This window comes from Rhinoraja longicauda, chromosome 5, assembly GCF_053455715.1.
Source record: "Rhinoraja longicauda isolate Sanriku21f chromosome 5, sRhiLon1.1, whole genome shotgun sequence".
NCBI lineage: Eukaryota > Metazoa > Chordata > Chondrichthyes > Rajiformes > Arhynchobatidae > Rhinoraja > Rhinoraja longicauda.
This window is the reverse complement of record NC_135957.1, coordinates 10,031,950-10,057,360: the sequence shown is the minus strand read 5'-3', so window position 1 is coordinate 10,057,360 and position 25,411 is coordinate 10,031,950. Positions and strand designations below refer to the sequence as shown.

At 47.0% G+C, this 25,411-nt stretch overlaps 1 protein-coding gene across 1 annotated transcript in view; it reads right to left on the bottom strand.

Annotated features, from left to right (window-relative positions):
• The window catches only part of LOC144593398 (myomesin-2-like), a 114,419-nt gene that overhangs the window by 64,478 nt on the left and 24,530 nt on the right, over positions 1-25,411 (bottom strand). The window contains 6 exon segments of the mRNA XM_078398902.1: positions 1,018-1,159; positions 2,037-2,198; positions 8,789-8,953; positions 12,198-12,248; positions 12,357-12,445; positions 25,258-25,350. Coding sequence (XP_078255028.1) covers positions 1,018-1,159; positions 2,037-2,198; positions 8,789-8,953; positions 12,198-12,248; positions 12,357-12,445; positions 25,258-25,350 — 702 coding nt within the window.

Genomic DNA, 25,411 nt, shown 5'->3' with positions numbered 1-25,411 from the left:
TTATTTAGTTTTTAGGGATGCAGCACGGAAAAAGGCCCTTCGGCCCCACCGAGTCCGCACCGACCAGCGATCACCTCAAACACTAGCTCTATTGTAGAAATACTAGGGACAATTTACACTTATACCAAGTATACAAACCCAAGCCATTCCACCTACAAACCTGTATGTCTTTGGAATGTGGGAGGAAACTGAAGATCTTGGAGAAAACCCACGCGGTCACGGGGAGAACGTACAAACTCCGTACAGACAGTGCCCGTGGTTGGGATTGAACCTGGGTCTCTGGATTTGCAAGCCCTGTAAGGCACCAACTCTATCACTGCCGCCCATAACCCATTATGGTTATCCAGCATTGCAAGTATTCATTTATGGTATGTTTGATTATTGTATACTATCTGTATGTCTATTTATGGTTAAGCTGCAACAATGTCATTGTTCCATTGTTGGTACACATGACAATTAAATACCCTTGACTATTGTCATTGACTGAGGCACAGGCTTGTCACTCTCGCCCTGACTGAGGTTGCGGGCAGTCAAGTTCCATCCTCCATCACAAGCAAAGGGGAGTCCAAAATGAAGAGGTTGCCCACGAGCCCAATCCTCCACAAGCTTTGCCGAGGTCCCGCCAAATTGGTTGGCACTTGGCACCCTTGGGGAGCCCATTAGGGGCAGCACGGGGGGGCAGCGGTAGAGTTGCTGCCTCACAGCGCCAAAGACCCGGGTTTGATCCTGACCTCTGGCGCTGTCTGTATGGTGTTTGCATGTTCCCCCAAATGTGACCACGTGGGTTTTCTCTGGGTAATCCGGTTTGCTCCCACACTCCAAAGACGTGCAGCTTTGTAGGTTAATTGGCTTCTGTAAATCGTCCCTAGTGTGTAGGATAGAACTAGTGTACGGGTGATCATTGGTTGGCATGGACTTGGTGGGCTGAAGGGCCTGTTTCCATTCTGTATCTCTAACGTCCAAGAGGATGAATGCATGAAGCTCCCCCCTCATTCGCTGCTACTACAGCACCCGTACCTGTCAACAAAATATCCGATCACGGGACTCTCTTTGGTGACGTTGGGCGGCTTCCAGGTTAGGATGACGTAATCCTTGTTGGCATCGTAATACATGGCATCCATTGGGGCTCCTGGAGCTCCCACCACCGGGGCAACAGCATCTGCATGGGCAAGAAAGGTGAAGAGGGAACGTCACTCACTGCTCATTGCTCCTGTGTAGTGGACCTAACGCTGCCCACAAAAGGTCAACATGGGTGTCTACACCAGTGCACTCTAGTCTAGTCTAGTCTATTCAAAGTCCAATCAAGGCTACGCTAGTCTGGTCGAAGGCTAGTCTGGTCGAAGGCTAGTCTAGTCGAAGTCCAGTCGGCCTAGTCTAGTCAGTCTAGTCTAGTCAGTCTAGTCTAATTGAGATCTAGTCTAGTCGAAGTCTACTCTAATCTAGTCTCGTCTAGTCTAGTTGAAGTCTAGTCTAGTCAGTTTTGTTGAAGTCTAGTCTATAGATGAAGTCTAGTCGAATTCTAGTCTAGTCTAGTGGATTGATTGAAAGATACAGCATGGAAACAGGCCCTTCGGCCCAGTGGGTCCACGCCGACCATCAATCTAGTTCACACTAGTTCTATCTTATCCTACTTCCTCATCCATTCGCACACACTAGGGGCAATTTACCAAAGCCAATTAACCCACAAATCTGCATGTCTTCGGGACGTGGGAGGAAACCGGAGCACCTGGAGAAAGGTCACAGAGGGAACGTGCAAACTCTGCGCAGACAGCACCCGTAGTCAGGATGGAACCCGTGGACTCTGGCGCTGTGAGGCACTGGCGCTGATGCTGAAGTTACGGGGAGAAGGCAGGAGGATGGGGTTAGGAGGGAGAGATAGATCAGCCATGATTGAATGGTGGAGTGGACTTGATGGGCCAATTGGCCTAATTCTGCTCCTATCACTTATGACCTGATGGCTCTACCAGCTGCACCGCCCTGCCACCCACTGGGAATTGAAGTAAAATATTCTTCACACGTGATACTGAATCTCTTACCTCTCACAAACACATAAGCACTGTGCTGGGAAATGCCACCTCTCGTAACCAAGCGGAGGGTGTACAGGCCTTCATCATCTTTATTCAGGTGAGGTAAGGTGAGGATGGCAGTGCCTTCTTTGTACTGCATCGCAGTCCATTTAGACTTCTTTATCTCCACATCTGCAAAAGAAAACATTTGCAGTGATAAGGAAGAACCCTAGACTTACACCAATTGAAGATAAATCAAAGTGCTGGAGTAACTCAGTGGCTCAGGCAGCATCTCTGGAGAACATGAATAGGTGACGTTTTGGATCAGGACCCACCTTCAGACAGAAGAAACCCGACCCAAAACATCACCCATCCCTTTTCTCCAGAGATGCTGCCTGACCCGCTGAGTTACTCCAGCACTTTGTGTCTATCTTCAGTACATACTAGCATCTGCAGTTCCTTTCTACACTTAAAACAACCTGGACTTGAATATGATGCCAAATCTGGTGACTCTACCACTTGCACTTGCACTGTAACTGAGATGCTTATCTAAGATGTATCTATGTGCCTACGCATAGTGTACTTTTACTGAAGATTGACACAAAAAGCTGGAGTAACGCAACGGGTCAGGCAGCATCTCTGGAGAGAAGGAATGGGTGACGTTTCAGGTCGAGACCCTTCTTCAGACTTTTACTGAATTGTATACAAAAATGAATTTCACTGTACCTCGGTACATGTGACAATAAAGTACTAGTGAACCATGGGACTTTAGACACACTGTCAACCAGTGGCAACAGGTAATAAATAATTAAGTTAAACCATGAAGGGACATGTCTTTTTTTTACACAGAGGGTGGTGGATGTCTGGAACATGTTGCCAGGGGTGGTGGTGGAGGCAGATACCACTGTGGCATTGAAGAGGCTTTTAGATAGGCACACAGATACGCAGGAAATGGAGGGATATTAATCACGTGCGGGCTGAGATTAGTTTAACCTGACATCATGTTTGGCACGGACATATTGAACTGAAGGGCCTGTTCCTGCACTGCACTATTGTATGAAAGATCTATAGACTTTAGAGATCTAGTGAGGAAGCAGGCCCTTTGGCCCATTGAGTCAATGCTGACCAGCGATCACCCCGCACACTAGCACTGTCTGTCCGACACACTAGGGACAATTTACAAATTACAGAAGTCAATTAAGCTATAAACATCCATGTCTTTGGAGTGTGGGAGCACCCAGGGAAAACCCACGCGGTCACAGGGAGAACGTACAAACTCCATACAGACAGCATCCGTAATTAGGATCGAACCCGAGTCTCTGGTGCTGTGAGACAGCAACTCTACCACTGCCTCACTGCGCCTCAGCTCTCATTACACAATCAATACTTCCAAGTGTAAAGACTTAGGGACGCAAGATTTCAATAGTTTGCCATAAGAACTAAATCCAACATATCTATTCATTCGACACAGAAAACTAACACGACAAATGATACCTGATTTGTGTGTTTCAATGGAGATGTGTTAAGTAAAGCATGCCACTTTTAATAAAAACCTGGCACAAAGTGCTGGAGTGCGCCAGCGGGTCAAGCAGCAGCATGGGACAACATGGATAGGTGATGCTTCGGGTCTAGTCTAAAAGAGGGTCTCGATCCAAAACGTCACCTACCATTTTCTCCAGAGATGCTGCCTGATCGCTGAGTTACTCCAGCACTGTGTCCTTTTGTGTATTAATCAGCATCTGCAGTTAGAATACGAAGATTGATTTCTCTAACTTCAAGTGACCCTTGGTTTCCCTCTCTCGGTGTCCCTCCCCCTACCCTGGTTCTCTGACTAGTTTCACTGTCCTCCTGATTAATTTTATTGTTTGTATGTTTCGTTGTCACCCTCCCCTCAACCAACATTGAACTATTCTGGATTTCCTTTGCATCGTCCGCTTTGATCTGTTGTTTTCACACCTTACCCTTCCATATCTCTAGTCTTCCTCTCCCCTGACCCTCAGTCTGAAGAAGGGTCTCGGCCCAAAACGTCACCCGTTCCCTCTCTCCGGAGATGCTGCCTGTCCCGCTGAGTTACTCCAGCATTTTGTGTCTATCTGCAGTTAGGTCTTTATTTCCACACCAGTGCCCAGCTGTTCAGCACTTTGCCAGCAGATGGCAGTCACCACCAGGGACAGCATCCCAGTGGAATGAGATACTGTTTGACGTAATGTCAGCACAGATTACTGCCGCAGTCTCCTTTTGACAGGAGACTCTTCCCCAAGGTTCCTGCACAAATCTACCTGGAAAGAACACTCTTTCTCCGAGATAGCAACCACGTCCGAGGTAATTGCTTTCCACTTCAAGTGAGAAGTCTGGGTTTTGGAGGGAAATTGTGTTTCTTGCGTGCATACAGTGGAATCTATATACTAAAACTCTCGTTTGTTTGTTTGTTTGTTCCTGAACTACAGCCAAAACGGTACACGATAGCACGACAATTTTAGTCCCACCTTACTCACCGTTGTCCCTTTGGTGCTAATGGAAGAAGTTTCATTGAAATTTATGTTGTATTTTTAAAGTTATTCACATTTTTAAGTTTAAATCTATCTCCTAGGGAGGGAGTGGCCTGGGAGGAGGGAGTGGGGGGCAATATGCAAGTACTTTTATTGAAATCGGTGTTATATATTTAAAGTTATTCACATTTTTCAGTTTAAAAGGAGGGGAGGGGGAGGGGGCGAGGGAGGAAAAAGGGGGGAGTGGGGGAGAAGGGAGAGGGGAGGGGGGGTTGAGGAGAGAGTGGAGGGGGGGGGGAGGGGGGGGGTGCTGCACCAATGCAGGAGAAGTTTGGGCCCAACGGGTCCACTTTGTCTAGTGATAATTAAAATCAAGGTGTGTTCAGCAGTGTGGAAATGTCCAAGATCAGCGGGCACAGCTTTAAGATCAGAGAGGGAAAGTTTAAAGAAGATGTGCGGTTTTACACAGAGTGGTGGGGGCCTGGGACGCACTGCTAGGGATGGTGGTGGAGGCAGATACGATAGTGCCAAAAAGGAAGGGCGATGGGACAGCAGACACATGGATGTGTAAGGAATGGAGGGGTATGAATCACAGCGGAGATTAGCCACATGTCCTAGGTACATGTGAGAAATGTGAGTTAGAGGATTAGATCGGGTAGATGCACAGTGTCTTTTGTCCAGAGTAGGGTAATCAAGAACCAGAGGACACAGGTTTAAGGTGAAGGGGGGGAAAGATTTAATAGGAAATGAGTGGTAACTTTTTCACACAAAGGGCGGTGGGTGTATGGAACGAGCTGCCGAAGGAGGTAGTTGAGGCTGGGACTTTCGTAACGTTTAAGAAACATTTAGACAGGTACATGGGTAGGACAGGTTTAGAGGGATATGGGCCATACGCAGGCAGGTTGGACGAGTGTACATGGGGCATATTGGGCGGTATAAGCAAGTTGGGCCGAAGGACCTGTTTCCATGCTGTATGACTCTGACTCTACATGTGACAATAAAATACAATTGAATCATTGAATAACTTGGCATTGTGTTCAGCATGGAGTATGTGGGCCGAAAGGCCTGTTCCTGCGCTATAATGTTCTATGTCCTCTGTACCCCTCAGCCATGAGTCTCACGGTGAAGATGTTCCAACAGAGATTGGGGGATTATCGGGTTTACATGGTGGTGAAAGCAGATTCTGGGCAGTATGTTCAGCACGGGTAGTGTGGGCCGAAAGGCCTGCTCCTATGCTGTACTGTTCAATGGTCTCTATAATAACTCTCAAATGAAACTGTGCACAGAATTGATAGGACAAAGTGGAGATAGCAGAAGAATGGAGACAAGTTGGCAACTCGCTGAGAGAGCCATCATAGATTCAATGGGCCGAATGGCCTCATTGTGTGGCCCTTCAGTGAGTGACTATGCTGGAGGTTTGTAGCTTAAACCATTAAAGAGTATTATATTAACTTTTTTTATAGAAGTATGAATGGCTTTAATTTCAAATTTGAAATAATTCTTTGCAACACAAGATGTAAATCTATTGTTATGTGATTCAGTTTAGTTGAGTTGAGGTACAGCGTGGAAACAGGCCCTTCGGCCCACCGAGTCCTGCACGACACATGCACCATCCGATACACTCGGGACAATTTACAATTTGCAGAAGCCAATCAACCTGCAAACCCGCACGTCTTTGGAGTGTGGGAGGAAACCGGAGCACCCAGAGAAAACCCACGCGGCCACTGGGAGAACGTACAAATTCCTTACAGACAACACCTGAGTTCAGGATCGAACCCGGGTCCCTGGCACTGTAAGGCAGCAACTCTACCACTGCACCACTGTGCTGCTTCATCAACTCCCCCTGTCAAATGTTATGGGGAGAAGGCAGGTGAATGGGGTTAGGAGGGAGAGATAGATCAGCCATGATCGAATGGCAGGAGTAGACTCGATGTCCGAAAGGCCTAAATCTACTCCTATCACTTATGACCTCCCACTCACCCACACACTGGGGTCAATTTACCAGGGCCAATTATCCTCCCAACTTGGAAACTGGGAGCACCCACAGGAAACCCACGTGGTCACAGTGAGAACGTGCAAACTCCACACAGAGAGCACCCGAGGTCTCTCGAACCTGGGGCTTGAGCCGAGGCTGCAGCTCTACTCGCGACACCACTATGGAACCTCATATTCAAACGCCCTTGTGTGATTTGATGTAAAACGATTGGCAATGAAGGAACATTGCCACACAAGATCCCATCATTATAAACCACTGCTCCAAATTTATCTTGAACATAGAACATGGATCAGCACAGGAGCAGGCCCTTCGGCCCACAATGTCCATGTCGAACATGATGCTAAGTTAAATACACTCCTGCCTCCATGTGATCCATATGACTCCATTCCCTGTATAGCCAGTTGCCTAGCCAAAAGCCACTTGAACAGCACTGTTGTATTGGGCTCAATAACCACCCTGGCAGCACATAGAAACATAGAAAATAGGTGCAGGAGTAGGCCATTCGGCCCTTCGAGTCTACACCGCCATTCAATATGATCATGGCTGATCATCCAACTCAGTATCCTGTACCTGCCTTCTCTCCATACCCCCTGACCCCTTTAGCCATAAGGGCCACATCTAACTCCCTCTTAAATATAGCCAATGAACTGGCCTCAACTACCCTCTGTGGCAGAGAATTCCACAGATTCACCACTCTCTGTGTGAAAAAAAACTTTCTCATCTCGGTCCTAAAAGACTTCCCCCTTATCCTTAAACTGTGACCCTTTGTTCTGGACTTCCCCAACATCGGGAACAATCTTTCTGCATCTGGCCTGTCCAACCCCTTAAGAATTTTGTAAGTTTCTATAAGATCCCCCCTCAATCTTCTAAATTCCAGTGAGTACAAGCCGAGTCTATCCAGTCTTTCTTCATATGAAAGTCCTGCCATCCCAGGAATCAATCTGATGAACCTTCTCTGTACTCCCTCTATGGCAAGAATGTCTTTCCTCAGATTAGGAGACCAAAACTGTACGCAATACTCCAGGTGTGGTCTCACCAATGCCCTGTACATTCCAGGCACCCACCATTCTGTGTAATAATATTTGTCCAGCAGGTGATAAGTTAATCTGTTCTAGGAGCAAAATCAGGCTATTCGGCCGATCAAGGCCTCTCCGCCATTCAATCATGGCTGATCTATCTTTCCCTCTCAACCCCATTCCCCTGCCTTCTCCCTATAACCCCTGACACCCTTACTAATCAAGAACCTTTCAATCGCCTTAAACATATCCATTGACTTGGCCTTTAAACTTTGCCCCTCTCACAGTAAAGCCGTGCCCTCTAGTCTTTGACATCTCCGCCCCAGTGAAAAAGCTTCCGACTGTCTACTCTATCCATGCCACTGCTGATTTTACAGTCTGTAGAAGGGTTCAGACCTGAAACATCATCTATTCCATTTCTCCAGAGATGCTGCCTGACCCACTGAGTTACTCCAGCATTTTGTGCCTATCTTCGACATAAAGCAGCATCTGCAGTTCCTTCCTACGCTCCCCCGATCTTATCTACCTCTATCCGGTCTCCCCCCGAGACACAGACGTCCTTTTTGCAAAAAAGGACGTGCTCGTATCTGAAGGGGGTTGTTCAAGGTCAATGAGTGGAGGAGTTAAATTTCCACTGACTGGCAGTGAGGTGACTGGAAACTGAGAAGCAGAGAGCAGAGCTTGACAGGGCTGGAATCTGCAGCTACAGAAATATAGTACCAGGGAGCTGACCTGTCCTAACAGCTCACTTTAGCAGATGTGCGTGGTGCAAACGGCAGGGCAGGTCGAGAGCCACTGATAAGAACGATCCCAGGAATATGTTGGTTAACACATGATAAGCTTTTGACGGCACTGGGCCTGTACTCGCTGGAGCTTGGAAGGATGAGGGGGGGGGGGGGACCTCATTGAAACTTACCGAATAGTGAAAGGCCTGGATAGAGTGGATGCGGAGAAGATGTTTCCACTAGCGGGAGAGTCTAGGACCAGAGGCCATAGTCACAGAAATAAAGAACGTTCCTTTAGGAAGGAGATGAGGAGGAATTTCTTTAGTCAGAGGGTGGTGAATCTGTGGAATATTTTGCCACAGAGGGCTGTGAAGGCCAAGGCAGTGGATATTTTATAGGCAGAGATAGATAGATTCTGGATTAGTACAGGTGTCAGAGGTTATGGGGAATGGGGTTAGGTGGGGAAGATGGATCAGCCATGATTGAGTGGTGGAGTAACTCAATGGGTCAAATGGCATAATTCTGCTCCTATCACGTATGACCTATGACTACTAACCGTCTCGGTACCACACTGCTTCTGGCTGGAGACGGTGGATGTTGGGGGTGAGGATCATTCGGCAGGTCAGGATCATCGACTCCCCCTCAGTGCCAAAGCTCACCCCAAACTTCTCGCTGTACTGGATGTCGATCTGTGTGAAGACAGCAGGCGACAGCAGAGGAACTGTTGGAGAAAGAAAACCAGCACTTGTTAGCACAAAGTCAATTTCACTCAATATCAACTTCACCTCTCTTCCACTGACGCCATCTGCACCTCACGCTGCCTCAGCAAGGCCACCTGAATTATCAAGGACCAGTCCCACTGGTGCCGAGCTGTCAGAGGAGGTTGTTGAGGCAAGTACCATCACAAAGCTTAAGAAACATTTGGGCAGGTACATGGATAGGGTAGGTTTAGAGGGTTATGGGCCAAACGCAAGCAGAATGGACTAACGTAGATGGGACATGTTGGGCAGTGTGGGCAAGTTGAGCCAAATGGACTGTTTCCATGCTATATGTCTCTTGTTCCATTGTCGGTACTTATGGCAATTAAACACTCTTGACTAAATGATTCATGTGAACTTGAATAATGATTGTTAAAAGTCGTTATCTGTGCTAAACCTCGACCTTTAAAATCACTTATAATTTGCGGGTTTAGTTCAGTTTAGTTTATTACTGTCGCGTGTACCGAGGTACAGTGAAAAGATTTTGTTGCCTGCTATTCAGTCAAAGAAAAGACTGTACATGATTGAAATCGAACCGTCCACAGTGTACAGATAACAGTTTGCATCTAATGCTTTACCCTCAGAATAAAATGAGAAGATTCCCTTATGACGTCACATGGAAATATTTTGCCATTTCCCGCACAGCGATAGAATTAAAATCCATCACTCACTGTGACCTTTGAGTTTGAGTTGAGTTGAGTTTATTGTCACATGTACCGAGGTACAGTGCAAAGCTATTGTTGCGTGCTATCCAGTCAGCGGAAAGGCAAGACATGGAATCAATACAGATACAGGATAAAGGGAATAACGTGAATAACGTTTAGTGCAAGGTAAAATCCAGTAAAGTTTGATCAAAGATGATCCGAGAGTCTCCAATGAGGTAAATCGTAGCTCAGGACTGCTCTCTAGTTGTTGGTGGGACGGTTCAGTTGCCTGATAACAGATGGGAAGAAACTGTCCCTGAATCTGGAGGAGTGCGTTTTCATACTTCTCTACTTTTAACCTCCGGTGGAATGGGATGAAAGGTCAGCTAGGCCCGAGGCACTAGGGTATCTCAGTGGAGCGCGATACAGAGCAGACTAAAATAATGTCCACTGACTGCTCTTCCCACCCTGCAGATAACAGCTCATGTTTGGCTCGGGAATCGAACAACCTATTGGTATCAACACTGAATTCTCCAATTTTAGGAAACTTCTAACAAACCCCCCCCCCCCCAATCTCTCCCCTTTCATCTCCCACCTCCCCTCCCCTGTCCCTCACCTGGACTCACATCTATTTCCCCCCCCCCCCCCCCCCCCCCCCCCCGCCCCTCCACCTCCATTCCTTCCTCTAGATTCACAATTCGCAACCCTTCGGGCCTTTAATCTCATACCTTTCTGTTTTTTCATCTCATGCCTTGTCTATCAACCCCCCCCCCTTGACTGGATCAAACTGTTGCCCGCTACTCTTTGTCCTGCCCCCTCTCCCTCTTCCAGTTTTCTTCCCCCCTTCCCTACAATGTGCCAAACTCAAAACGTCACCAATCCATGTTCTTCAGAGATGCAGCCTGATCCACTGGGTTACTCCATCACTTTGTGTCTATCTTTGGTATAAACCAACATCTGCAATTCCTTTCTACACATAGAACAGCACAGCACAAGAACAGGCTGTTTACCCACTACATCTGTTCTGAACATGATGGCAAGCTCATCTAATCTCCTCTGCTTACAAAAAAAGATACAAAGTGCTGGAACTCAGTAGGTCAGGCAGCAACTCTTTAGAACATGAATAGGTGACGACGAAGGGTCCCGTCCCGATACGTCACCTGTCCATGTCCTCCAGATATGCTGCCTGTCCTGCTGAGTTACTCCAGCACTTTGGCTTTTTTTGGGATAGGTACTGTGCACAACGTTTATATCTCCAGGTCAGGAGTCGCTCCCATCAACAGGGAGACTTTGGCAAGAACACTCAAGCTCACACACGAGTGTGAGGGCAGCACGATGGCACAGTAGTAGAGCTGCTGCCTCATGGCGCCAGAGACCCAGGGTCGATTCTGGCCACGGATGCTGCCTCTACACAGTTTGTACGTTCTCCTTGTGACCATGTGGGTTTCCTCCGGGTGCTCCGGTTTCCTCCCACATCCCAAAGACGTGCCCTTTTGTAGGTTAATTGGCTTCAGTAAAAATTGTAAATTGTCCCTCGTGTGTGGGATAGAACTAGTGTACGGGGTGATCGCTAGTCGTCGTGGACTCAGTGGGCCAAAGGGCCTGTTTCCGCGATGTATCTCTAACCTAAACTTTACCAAGGTGATCAGGCGCTCCACTCTGAAGTCCCCACTGTCTACATACATGGGTGAGGGAGAAATTATGCTACAATGCTGAGAACTAATTCTGCACACTATATCTTTCTCTTCACCCTACCTATTGTACTTGAGTTTGGCTTGATGTACTCAAGTAGGCCCAAAAAACTGCAGATGCTGTTTTGCAAAAAAAGACACAAATTGCTGGAGTTGCTCAGTCTGAAGAAGGGTCCTGACCTGGAACGCTGCCTATCCATATATTCTCAATGGATGCTGCCTGTCCCATTGAGTTACTCCAGCACTTTGTGCCTATTCTAAAATTGCATTCATGTACAGCATTATTGATTTGATTGCGCAGGACACAAAACAAAGCTTTTTGCTGTACCACAGTACACGTGACAATAATAAACCTAAACCTAAACATTTGGAGGATCAGGGTCTCCCTGAAAATGAGAGAGTTAGAAAGATCAAAACTGAATAAAGAGAAAAAGAGAACAAAACTGACAAGAGAGAGAACAAAACTGACAAGAGAGAGCAAAACTGAAGAGAGAGAGAGCAAAACTGACGAGAGGGAGCAAAACTGACAAGAGAGAGCAAAACTGAAGAGAGAGAGAGCAAAACTAGAGAGAGCAAAACTGACCCAAGAGAAACAGTGAGCAAAACTGACTAAAGATAAAAGGAAAAAGAGAACAAACTGACTCGAGAAAAAGAAAACTAAACTGATTAAAGAGAAAAATAGAACAAAACTGACTAATTAGGAAGAGAACAAAACTGACGAAAAGAGAACAAACTGACTAAAGAGAAGATATAAAACTGGCTGAAGAGGAGACCAGTGACTAAAGCAGCGTTCTCTGGCATGCGTGAGTGTTGTGGGCAGTGGGCTGTCACACTCCAGGGTGTAGCGTGATGATCTACGATGATATACTCACGCTTCACAGGGAGCAGCACCGAGTGGTAAGGTTCTTCATCCCCACGGAACCCTAAAGGAAGACGACAATTTAGATGCTTGCCCACACGAGGCCTTTGGAACAACACTCAGCGTCAGGAGCCGAACGTTAATATCCCACCCCACTAAATCTGCCACTCACTTTTGACAATGACGGCAGCGTTGGTGGAAGCCTCTCCGTGGATGTTGAAGGCCAGAGCCGTGTACTGAGCAGTATCGTTAGTCGTACATCTGTGGACAGAGGCAAGGCCGGCTTAGACAATCATCACGGGTTCAATCCATGCATCACATGGATTGGCACAGTCAGAGAGGTCCCAGGATGAAGGAACAAGTTTATAGACAATAGACAATAGGTGCAGGAGGAGGCCATTCGGCCCTTCGAGCCAGCACCGCCATTCAATGTGATCATGGCTGATCATTCTCAATCAGTACCCCGTTCCTGCCTTCTCCCCATACCCCCTGACTCCGCTATCCTTAAGAGCTCTATCCAGCTCTCTCTTGAATGCATTCAGAGAATTGGCCTCCACTGCCTTCTGAGGCAGAGAATTCCACAGATTCACAACTCTCTGACTGAAAATGTTTTTCCTCGTCTCAGTTCTAAATGGCCTACCCCTTATTCTTAAACTGTGGCCCCTGGTTCTGGACTCCCCCAACATTGGGAACATGTTTCCTGCCTCTAACGTGTCCAACCCCTTAATAATCTTATACGTTTCGATAAGATCTCCTCTCATCCTTCTAAATTCCAGTGTATACAAGCCTAGTCGCTCCAGTCTTTCCAGTTTAGTTTAGTTTAAGCTTTAGCTTTCGTTTATTTTAGTGGTAGTTTAGTTTAGTTTAACAGAGTGAGGCCACACGCAAATTGGAGGAACAGAACCTCATATTTCCCTTAGGTAGCTTGCAACCCAGCGATATGAAAGTTGAATTCTCCAATTTTAAGTAACTTCCATCTAAACTCCTCACCCCTCCTTCCTCCATACGTTTAACCCAGTTCCACAGTTCACCACATTGTATCTCTCTTGTGATCACACCTTCCCTAGCCAACAATGGCCCAACCAGGGCACCACCCTGCCCGAGATCTATTTGTGGCCGGCACCGATTGTTCCTGATCTTTTCTCGTCCCCAGCTCTCCACTCACACCACCCCCCACCCCCCACCCCCACCTTCAGTCTGAAGGGTCCCAACCCAAAGCATCACCTATCCTTTTTCTCCAGAGATGCTGCCTGACAGGTTGAGTTATTCCAGCATTTTGTGTCTATCTTCAGTATGAACCAGCATGTGCGGTCCTTTGATTCTACATTCCTTAGTTTAGTTTAGTTTCATTATTGTCACGTGTACCAAGGTAGAGTGAAAAACCTTTGTTTGCTGAGTTACTCCAGTCAGCGAAAAGACGAGACATGATTACAATCAAGCCATCCACAGTTCAAAGAATAAAGGGTACAACATTTAGTGCAAGTTATTACGTTGAAGTCCCATTAAAGATAGTTCGAAGTTCTCCTATGAGGTAGATGGGAGGTCAGGACCATTCTCTAGTTGGTGATGGAACGGTTCAATCGCCTGATAACAGCTGGGAAGAAACGGTCCCTGAATTAGGAGGTGTGCGTTCTGGTCAAGACAGAGTCTGCCGATACGGAGAAAATGATATATTTGCTGAGAGGCAACTTTCTCTCGATGTGAGGCCACACCAATTATCCCCTAGGTCTTAGCCACTGACCAGATGTCCCTGTCCTAAGGTACATATAGTGAGGGAACAGCAGGCGATGCCTTTCACAGTCAAATGAACTGCAGATACTTCATTCAATCGTTTATAGGAGGAGGATAATCACAGCCAAATACCCATGCAAACTGTCACCATGTTGGTCTCTGGGAACTAAGCGAGGGAACTTCAGGTAATTCAATTCATGTAATGCTTTAGTTTAGTTTAGTGTACTGAGGTACAGTGAAAAGCTTTTTTGTTGCGTGCTATCCAGTCAGCAGAAAGACTGTACATGATTACAATCAAGCCATTCAGCGTACAGATGACATTTCCGGTCGGAACCCTTCTTCAGACTTCCTTTTCTCCATAAATGCTGGCTGACCAACTGAGTTACTCCAGCATTGTGTGTCTATCTTCAGTATAGACATGCACCTGCAGTTCCTTCCTACACAATCATTTGATGCAGGATACAGGGAATAACATTTATGCAAGAAAAAGCCCCGTCAAGTCAATAGACAATAGACAATAGGTGCAGGAGGAGGCCATTCGGCCCTTCGAGCCAGCACCGCCATTCAATGTGATCGTGGCTGATCATTCTCAATCAGTACCCTGTTCCTGCCTTCTCCCCATACCCTCTGACTCCGCTATCCTTAAGAGCTCTATCTAGCTCTCTCTTGAATACATTCAGAGAATTGGCCTCCACTGCCTTCTGAGGCAGAGAATTCCACAGATTTACAACTCTCTGACTGAAAAAGTTTTTCCTCATCTCAGTTCTAAATGGCCTACCCCTTATTCTTAAACTGTGGCCCCTTGTACTGGACTCCCCCAACATTGGGAACATGTTTCCTGCCTCTAACGTGTCCAACCCCTTAATAATCTTATACGTTTCGATAAGTCCGATTAAAGATAGTCCGAGGGTCCCCAATGAGGTAGATGGGAGGTCAGGACTGCTCTCCAGTCAGTGAGAGGGTGGTTCAGTTGCCCCAATCCAGGTATTTTAATGACTAACACTGCAAAGAACAATGATAAGACATGGGAACAGAATCAAACCATTCGGCCCATCGAGCCTGCTCAGCCATTCTATTTTTCCCTCTCAACCCCATTCTCCTGCCTTCTCCCCATCACCTCTGACTCCCCTACGAAGCAAGACCCTGTCAATCTCTGTTTCAAAATACCCAATGACGGTCTGTGACAATGAATTCCACAGATTCACCACCCTCTGTTTATCAAAGTTAACTCGTGGTTCAGCATTCTTTGGAAGGAGACCAAGTATTATCATCTTATTGAATAAACCCTGCTCCATGCTAACTCAGTCCGAAGAAGGGTTCCAACTCAGAATGTCATCTGTCCATTTACCTTCCACAGATGTTGCCTGACCCACTGAGTCATAAAGCATGGAAACAGCCCCCTCGGCCCAACTTGCCCACGTCGACCAACATATCCCATCTTCAATAGTCCCACCTGTCTGCATTTGGCCCATATCCCTCTAAACCTGTCCTATCCATCTACCTGTCTAAATGTTTTTTATATGTTGCGATAGTACCTGCCTCAACTACCTCCTCTGGCACCTGCGTCTATATACCTACCGTCCTTTATAGAAAAAAACTTGCCCCTCAGATTCCTATTAAATCTTTCCTCCCCTCCCCCCCCACCTTAAATGCATGCCCTCTGGTTCTTGATTCCAGTAAAGCACAAACTGCTGGAGGAACTCAGGCAATATCCATGAAGGAAGTGCAGAGATTACATTTTGGGCTGGGACCCTTCTTTCTTGTTTATCTTTGTTTTTATGCTCAAAATTCCAGCTTCTGCAGTCTCTCGTGTCACTGTACTAGCCCCTGTGGCCTACCCGGCCTCGGGTACCCAGCTGTCCTGTAACTGCAGGGGTGAGACAGTTACAATGCTAAATCCTCTAAGCCTCTGCTACCTGAGAAGACTGAGGAGATCCACTACATCAACAAATACAGTCAACAACATTAAATTCTTGTGCGTGCATATCTCTGAAGATCCAACCCGGTGGCAGCACATTGATGAAATCATAAAGAAAGCCAATCAACACCTCCGCTTCCTTGGAAGATTGCAGAGGTTCAATAATCATATACACCTCTATAAGATCGCCCGCCATCCTCCTGTGCTCCAGGTAGTCTCTCCCTCTCCTCAACCTCTCCCTGCAGACTGAATGTTTTCCAGAAATCTTGAACTTCATTATCATCATTTTGAATGCACGGAGTCTTTGCGACCCTTCTGCCCCGAGTCTTTTACGCAGCGCAGGGATATCAAGAGTGGGTGCTGTCTGTATGGAGTTTCTACGCTCTCCCTGTGATCGCGTGGGTTTCCTCCGGGTGCTCCAGTTTTGCCCACACTCCAAAGGTGTGCAGGTTTGTAGGTTAATTGGCTTCACTAAAAATTGAAATTTGTCCCTAGTGTGTAGGATAGTGGGAGAATACAGGTGTTCGCTGGTTGGTGCGGACTCAGTGGGATGAAGGGCCCGTTTCCACGCTGTATCTCAAAAGATCTAAAATTGAATCTACTGACTGACTTCCCAGCGCACCGCAGGTGTCAGTACTTGATTTATAGAGAATCAAAGAGCCTTAGAGAGATACAGCAGGGAATCGGACCTTTCGGACGTGTTGATCAGCGATCCCCACACACTAACACTACCCTACACACACTGGGGACGATTTCCAATTTTTAATTGAAGCCAATTAACCTATAAAACGACGTCTTTAGAGTGTGGGAGGAAACCGGAGCACCCAGAGAAAACCCACACATACAGACAGCACCCACAGTCAGGATCGAGAGCCCGGGTCTTGGGCGCTGTGAGGCTGCACCACTGTGCCACCCTAAACCTCTCAACCTAACCTTAAATTTCTAAACTTCTGTTTTCGGTTCAGTGTATGGCATGTCACGATCCTATTTTTAGACAAGCAGTTATCAAAATCTGATGTCTCAGATATTTCGAGCACTCCGAAACCGGCAGGGATGTCACAGATTTAGAAACGTCTCACGTCACCAGATCATCGTGTCCTTGGTAACAAGGCGGTGGCCAACAAAGCCCGATCTGCTGAGGGCATAGGGATCCAGTCACCGACAGCTCAGCGTTTTGTGGAGGCCAGCTGTCATTGGTGGGGCCACGGCCCACACGGAGAAGGCAGCTTACATCACCCTTCTAAATCTGGCCACCGAGGACAACCAGTGAACCAAGGAGAAAAACCTCCCAAACTATGGGGCATGCACACGGAACTGTGCCTGCCCCCAATGGGCGGCACGGCGGCGCAGCGGTAGAGTTGCTGCCTCTCAGCGCCAGTGACCCAGGTTCGATCCTGACGATGGGTGCTGTCTTGTACGGAGTTTGTACTTTCCCGCTGTGACCTGCATGGGTTTTCTCCAGGTGCTCAAACTTGCTCCCACACTCCAAAGAAGTGCAGGTTTGTTGAAAGACGTGAAAGATATGTTGAAAGACTGGAGCGACTAGGCTTGCATACACTGGAATTTAGAAGGATGAGAGGAGATCTTATAGAAATTTATAAGATTATTAAGGGGTTGGACACGTTAGAGGCAGGAAACATGTTCCCAATGTTGGGGGAGTCCAGAACAAGGGGCCACAGTTTAAGAATAAGGGGTAGGCCATTTAGAACTGAGATGAGGAAAAACTTTTTCAGTCAGAAAGTTGTAAATCTGTGGAATTCTCTGCCTCAGAAGGCAGTGGAGGCCAAGTCTCTGAATGCATTCAAGAGAGAGCTAGATAGAGCTCTTAAGGATAGCAGAGTCAGGGGGTATGGGGAGAAGGCAGGAATGGGGTACTGATTGAGAATGATCAGCCATGATCACATTGAATGGCGGTGCTGGCTCGAAGGGCCGAATGGCCTCCTCCTCCACCTATTGTCTATTGTCTATTGGTTTATAGGTTAATTGGCTTAGTATCATTGTAAAATTGTCCCTGGTGTGTGTTGGATAGTGCAAGTGTACGGAAAATCGCTGGACAGTGGACCAAAGGGCCTGTTTCCGCACTGTATCTCTAAATTAAACTCAACCAGAGGTGCGGGAATCCTGAGCAAAAGACAAAGTACTTGAGTTACTTAAGCATAAGTTCATAAGTTCGAGGAGCAGAATTAGGCCAATTGGGCCCATCAAGTCTACCATAAGACATTGGAGCAGATTTAGGCGGCACATGGGTAGAGTTTCGGCCTTGCATCACCAGAGACCCGGGTTTGATCTTGACTATGGGTGACATCTGTACAGAGTTTGTACATTGCCCGTGACCGCATGGCCTATCAAGTCTACTCCACCATTCAATCATGGCTGATCTATCTTTCCCTCTCAACCCCATTCCCCTGCCTTCTCCCCATAACCCCTGACACCCAAACTAATCAAGTACCAGTCAATCTCAGCCTTAAACTAATCCACTGACTTGGCTTCTACAGCCTTCTGTGGCAATGAATTCCACAGATTCACCACCCTCTGACTAAAGAAATTCCTCCTCATTCCCTTACTAAAGCTACGTCCTTTTATTCAGAGGTAGTGCCCTCTGGTCCTAGACTCTCCCACTATACGTTCACTCTAACCAGGCCTTTCACTATTTAGTAAGGCAGCATCTCTGGAGAATATGGACAGACAACATTTCCGTAAGACATAGGAGCAGAATTAGGTGGCACGGTGGTGCAGCAGTAGAGCTGCTGCCTTACAGCACTAGGGTTCGACCCTGACTACGTGTGCTGTCTGTTTGGAGTTTGCATGTTCTCCCTGTGACCATGTGGCTTTTCTCCAGTTTCCTCCCACACTCCAAAGACGTATTGGTTTTTAGATTAATTGGCTTCAGTAAATTGCAAATTGTGCCTAGTGTGTACGATAGTGCTAGTGTACGGGATGATCACTGGTCGACGTGGAGTCGGTGGGCCGAAGGGCCTGTTTCCACGCTGCGTCTCTAGAGGCTAAAGAATTAGGCCATTTTACCCATCCACTCTGCTTCACCATTCAATCATGGCTGAACTATTTTCTCTCTCAACCCCCTCTTTGACGTCCTTATTAATCAAGAACCTATCAATCTCCGCTTTAAAAATACCCAATGACTTAGCCTCCACAGCCGTCCGTGGCAATGAATTCCACAGATTCACCACCCTCAGGCTAAAGAGATTCCTGCTCATTGAAACCCTTCTTCAGACTGATTGTAGTTGAGGGGGGGAAGAAATCTGGAAGAGAGTTGGGGGAGCCGGACAAAGCTTGGCAAGTGATAGATGAATGTAGGTGAGGCGAGGGTTTGACTGACTGACGGGTGGACAAAGGCCTGGAATGAAAAGACTACAAAAAGCTGTGAGGTAAGAAGAGAAAGGGCATGAAAGGCGAAACCAGGGGAATGTACGGAGGGGACATTTTGAGCCATAGAGACATTGCTTTCTACAGCAAGGAAATGGGCCATTAGGCCTAACCCATCCCTGGCTGACCGAGCCAATTAAAATTGATTTCAATCATTAAAAAATATGAAATCATGGAGATAACAATATTAATGTAAATATCAAAAGGACGCTGTCAATTTACAAATGCATAGTAAATTAAAGGGAAGTGAGAAAGTTCAGCTGAATGCCACAGTTGTATGAAGATTAGACAATAGACAATAGGTGCAGGAGGAGGCCATTCGGCCCTTCGAGCCATTCAATGTGATCATGGTAAAGTTTTAAAAAATGGAGTGCTACCTGACCAAAGTCCGTATAAAGCAGAGGGATTGATAGAACATAGAACTGTACAGTACATGAACGGGCCCTTCGGCCCACAATGTTTATGCTGAACATGATACCTTGCTAAACGGATCTCATCTGCTTGTACATGACCAATATCCCTCTATTACCTGCACTTTCTACACCTAACTAAAAGCCTCTTAAATGCCACTAGCGTATCTGCCTCCACCACTACCCCTGGCAGCGCGTTCCAGGCCCCCACAACCCTCTGTGTAAAAAGAACTTGCCCCACACATCTCCATTAAACATTCTCCCTCTCGGCCTTATAGCCCCACCTTCTAGCGTAGGACATTGCCACCCTGGGAAAAAGGCTCTGACCATCTTAGGCCCTGATGTGAATTGGTACACAGATCCTAGCTCAGCGATTTTATGATCTGTCTCGTACTGGAGTTTGGCTTGATTCTATTTATTTATAGCATTATCTGGTTTGATGGGACAGCATGCAAAACAAAGCGTTTCACTGTGCCTCAGTACCAGTGACAGTAATAAACCTACACCATGGAGTCACAGAAGCAGCACGAGACGTGCTGAACCTAGAGCCATCTTTAGCATAGTCTGCACGTCGGTGTGAAATAGCAGAGGTCTGTATCACATTGACACACCCTTGCCCTCACCAGCTAACCGTTGGCATGATCCAGCCCATGGGGAGCAAAAGCAAGTATGTGTAGGAAGCGGCTGTGGGTGGCACGGTGGCACAGCAGTAGACCTGCTGCCTCTAAGCGCCTGACACACAGGTTCGACCCTGACCACGGGTGTTCGCACTGAGTTTGTACGTGCCGGTGACCACGTGGGTTTTCTCCAGGTGCTCCGGTTTCCTCCCACACTCAAAAGACATGCAGGTTTGTAGGTTAATTGCCTTAGGTAAAAAAAAAATTGTAAATTGTTCCGAGTATGTAGCATGGTGTACCGAGATCGCTGGTCGGCACGGACTCAGTGGGACGAAGGGCCTGTACCACTAAACCGAACTGCTGATGCAGATTTGTACCGAAGATAGGCACAAAACGCTGGAGTAACTCAGCGGTTCAGACAAAATCTCTGGAGAGAAGGAATAGGTGACATTTTGGGTCAGAACTCTTCTTCGGAATGATTGTGGGGTGTGTGGAAAGCTAGAGTTTAGTTTGAACTGAACGTCCATAGCAAAGATGAGTGAATGGGGGCCTGGAAACCAAAAGTTATTATAGTCAAAGGGTGTGTGGACATAGGTGGGAAGGGATTGGACGGGGGAGGGGGGAATAGGATGGAGTCTTAAGAAGGGTTCCAACTCGAGACATCATCTATTCCTTTTCTTCAGAGATGCTGCCTGACCCGCTGAGTTACTCCAGCATTTTGTGAAAAGCAAAGATACTGTGGGAAGTACTGAGCTGTTCTTCCATCTTGTCACGAACATCGGCAGCACTTCATTCTGCAGGAATCGAAGCCATTACTTCAGTGATGTTGCCCTTAGGCACCGGGCTAAACATGTCTGGTCCCAGTGGATCACAAAGTCAACAATTTGAACACCTACATGTCTTGTTTTGGAGGGTTAACATTATAGACATCGGTGATGGGGGAGATGCTGGAGTCAATTATTAAAGAGGTAATAACGGTGCTTTTGGATAGCAGTATGAAAGGAAAATCATGCTTGACTAATCTTCTGGAATTTTTTGAGGATGTGACAAGTAAAATGGATGAAGGGGAGCCAGTGGTATTAGTGTATCTAGACTTTCAGAAAGCCTTTGCTAAGGTCCCACACGGGAGATTGGTGAGCAAAATTAGTAGAATTTGTGGAATTCTCCGCCACAGAGGGTAGTGGAGGCCAAATCACTGGATGGATTTAAGAGAGAGTTAGATAGACCTCTAGGGGCTAGTGGAATCACGGGATATGGGGAGAAGGCAGGCACGGGTTACTGATTGTGGATGATCAGCCATGATCACAATAAATGGCGGTGCTGGCTCGAAGGGCTGAATGGCCTCCCCCTGCACCTATTTTCTATGTTTCTAGAATGCTGGATCACAATATTTAACCCTGTAAACAAGTGTATGCGACTGACCTAATATTTATGCTATCAGAAATGATATCAAAATGCTGCATTTTTTGAGTCTGCAGAACAGTTTCTTGCTTGGCTGTTGTCTAACAAATTTAGTTTAGTGTAGTTTAGAGATACCGCATGGAAACAGGCCCTTCGACCCAACCAGTCCACACCGAGTCCACGTTCCATTAGTTATTCCACTACATACTAGGGGGCAATTTACAGAGGCCAATTAACCTACAAACCCGCACGTCTTTGGAATGTGGGAGGAAACCCACATGGTCATGGGGAAAACGTACAAACTCAGTACAGACAACACCCATAGTCAGGATCAAACCTGGGTCACTGGCGCTGCAAGGCAGCAACTCTACCGCTGCACGACCCTTTTTGCAAATATAGCAAACTGTCACTCACATCTCGCGTAAAATATTCTGACAATGTTACATTAAAACTTTGTAAAACCTCTGACCTGGTCCCAAGAGGGATATTGCACTCAGTTCTGGTCACCAAGCAAGGATGGTCAAGACCCAAGAGAGGGTGCAGAGAGTGACAAAATGGCCGCTGGGATGATAGTCCAGAGAAAATGGGATCCGTTCACGGGCGTGAAAAGAGGTGAAAGGGAGTTCAAGTGGTATTTGAGGTCGAGAGTCATTTAGTCAGAATAAGCTGCAGAAATAGGCAGAGAGCACGGTGGTGCAGCGGTAGAGTTGCTGCCTTACAGCGTGGCAGCGCCGGAGACCCGGGTTCGATCCTGACTACGGGTGCTGTCTTTACGGAGTTTGTACGTTCTCCCTGTGACCGGCGCGGGTTTTCTCCGAAATCTTCGGATTCCTACCACATTCCAAAGGCGTACAGGTTTGTAGTTTAATTGGCTTGGTAAAATTGTAAATTGTCCCTAGGATAGTTAGTGCGCGGGGATCGCTGGTCCCTGCTGGTCGGCACGGACGGACTCAGTGGGCCGAAGTGCCTGTTTCCATGCTGTATCTCAAAATCTAAATTAAATGGCAGATGGAGTTTAATCGAAGCAATTGCGAGGTGTTACACTTCGGGAGGTCAAATGCAAGGAGAATGTATATAGTTAATCACAAGACCCTTAACAGCATTGACTTTAGGGTCCAAGTCCATAACTCCCTGAAAGTGGTGACACAGGCAGATAGAAGGGTAATGGCGACATATGGTATGCTTGCTTTCATCAGTCAGGGCACTGCCTATAAGAGTCAGGAAGCCAACAGCTTTATAGGACTTTGATGAGGCCACATTTGGAGTATTGCGAAGGTAGGCACAAAATGCTGGAGTAACTCAGCGGGACAGGCAGCATCTCTGGAGAGAAGGAATGGGTGACGTTTTGAGTCGAGACCCTTCGTGCAGTTCTGGTCGCCCCGACGCAGGAAGGATGTGGTGGCTTTGGAAAGAGTGCAGAGGGGGTTTACCAGAATGATGCCTGGATTAGTGTTTATTTGCTACCTGGGGAGGTTGGATAGACTTGGATCGTTTTCTCGGGAATGTGGGAGGTTGAGAAGTACATAAAATTGTGAGAGGCATACATAGTTAGGTCACAGCTTTAAGGTAAATGGGGGAAAAGGTTAAAGATGATGTGTGGATTAAAATTATTTATCTATTTTTAAACAGAGAATGGTGGGGCGCAGGAACATGCTGCAGAGGGGTGGTGGTGGTGGAGGCAGATATCACAGCGGCATTTAAGAGGCTTTTAGACAAGCACATGGATATGCAGGGAACAGGAGGACATCCATCACGTGAGGGCAGACGAGATGGTTTCATCTTGGCATATGTTCGGCACAGAAATTGTGGGCGGGAGGGCCTGTATTTATGCTGCACTGCTCCAAATATAGAGAAGGGGTTCCCCTGGCGGAAGGGTTGGAGATAAAGGACGCAGAGCTGAGGTGATTGCGAGAGAATAGTGAAAGGCCTGGATAGAGTGGATGTGGAGGGGATGTTTCTAGTGGGAGAGTCTAGGACTAGAGGCCACGGCCTCAGAATTAAAGGGTGTACCTTTAGAAAGGAGGTGAGGAGGAATTTTGTTAGTCAGAGGGTGGTGAATGTGTGAAATTCATTGCCACAGAAGGCTGTGGAGGCCAAGTATCGGATATTTTTAAGGCAGAGATTGACAGATTCTTGATTAGTACAGATGTCAGGGGTTATGGTGAGAAGGCAGGAGAATGGGGTTGAGAGGGAAAGATAGATCAACCATGATTGAATGGGAGAGCAGACATGAATGGACGAATAGCCTAATTCTGCTCCTAGAACATTTGAAGCCTGCATTGACCCCATGAGGTTTTGATTTCACGCTGAGTTTGGAGGTATGGAAGGCAATGGCAGAAAGGACAGTGGATATAGATTCATTGGTAATGTTCAAAGGTCTACCCAATATCTGGCATCAGCATTCTTTGCCAACAGCCTCTGTACCAGGCCTCTCTATGGTTTCAAAGACGTAAGATGATCAACAATCAACTGTCTTCCTGTCTCCACCTATATCCTTTCTTTGTCCTGCCCCTCCTGACATCAGTCTGAAGAAGGGTCTCGACCCGAAACGTCACCCATTCCTTCTCTCCAGAGATGCTGCCTGACCCGCTGAGTTACTCCAGCATTTTGTGATACCTTCGATTTGTACCAGCATCTGCAGTTATTTTCCTAAACAATCACTACTATTTCTTTAGCCATAGGGTGGTGAATCTGTGGAATTCATTGCCACAGATGGATGTGGAGGCCAAGTCATTGGATATTTTTAAGGCAGAGATTGACAGATTCTTGATTAGCAAGGGTACCAATATAAGATAATTAGGGGATTGGACACATTAGAGGCAGGAAACATGTTCCCAATGTTGGGGGAGTCCAGAACAAGGGGCCACAGTTTAAGAATAAGGGGTAGGCCATTTAGAACGGAGATGAGGAAGAACTTTTTCAGTCAGAGAGTGGTGAAGGTGTGGAATTCTCTGCCTCAGAAGGCAGTGGAGGCCAGTTCGTTGGATGCTTTCAAGAGAGAGCTGGATAGAGCTCTTAAGGATAGCGGAGTGAGGGGGTATGGGGAGAAGGCAGGAACGGGGTACTGATTGAGAGTGATCAGCCATGATCGCATTGAATGGCGGTGCTGGCTCGAAGGGCTGAATGGCCTACTCCTGCACCTATTGTCTATTGTCTATTGTTACAGGGAGAAGGCAGAAAGGAGACTGGGGTCGAGGGAGAAAGATAGATCAGCCATGATTGAATGGCGGAGCAGCCTCGACAGGGCTGAATTGCCCAATTCTTCTCTAGACTTTAGTGATACAATGCAGAACCAGGCCCTGTGCCCACCCCATGCTGACCAGCGATCAGCCATACACTAGTTCTTACCTCCATAATTGAGGACAATCTACAGAAGCTAATTAACTTACAAACCTACACGTCTTTGGAGTGTGGGAGGAAACCAGAGCATCCGGAGAAAACCCACAGAGTACGTACAACCTCCATACAGACAGCACCTGTGGTCAGGATCGAACCCGGGTCTCTGGAGCTTTAAGGCAGTAACTCCACCACTGCACCGCCAATCTGCTCCTAAATCTAAACCTGCAATTTATGATTTTCCCGTGATTTCTTTATACTGCTGCATCAACTCACCTGTTAATCTCCAAAGAGTGAACACCATAATAACTTTCCATCCTGTACTTTCCTGGCACACCAGTCTGGTCAATGTAGACGTCATCTTTATACCTACCAATAAAACACAAACAAATCAGTTAGACTGGGTCCAGGCAAAGAGGAATGGCCCAAT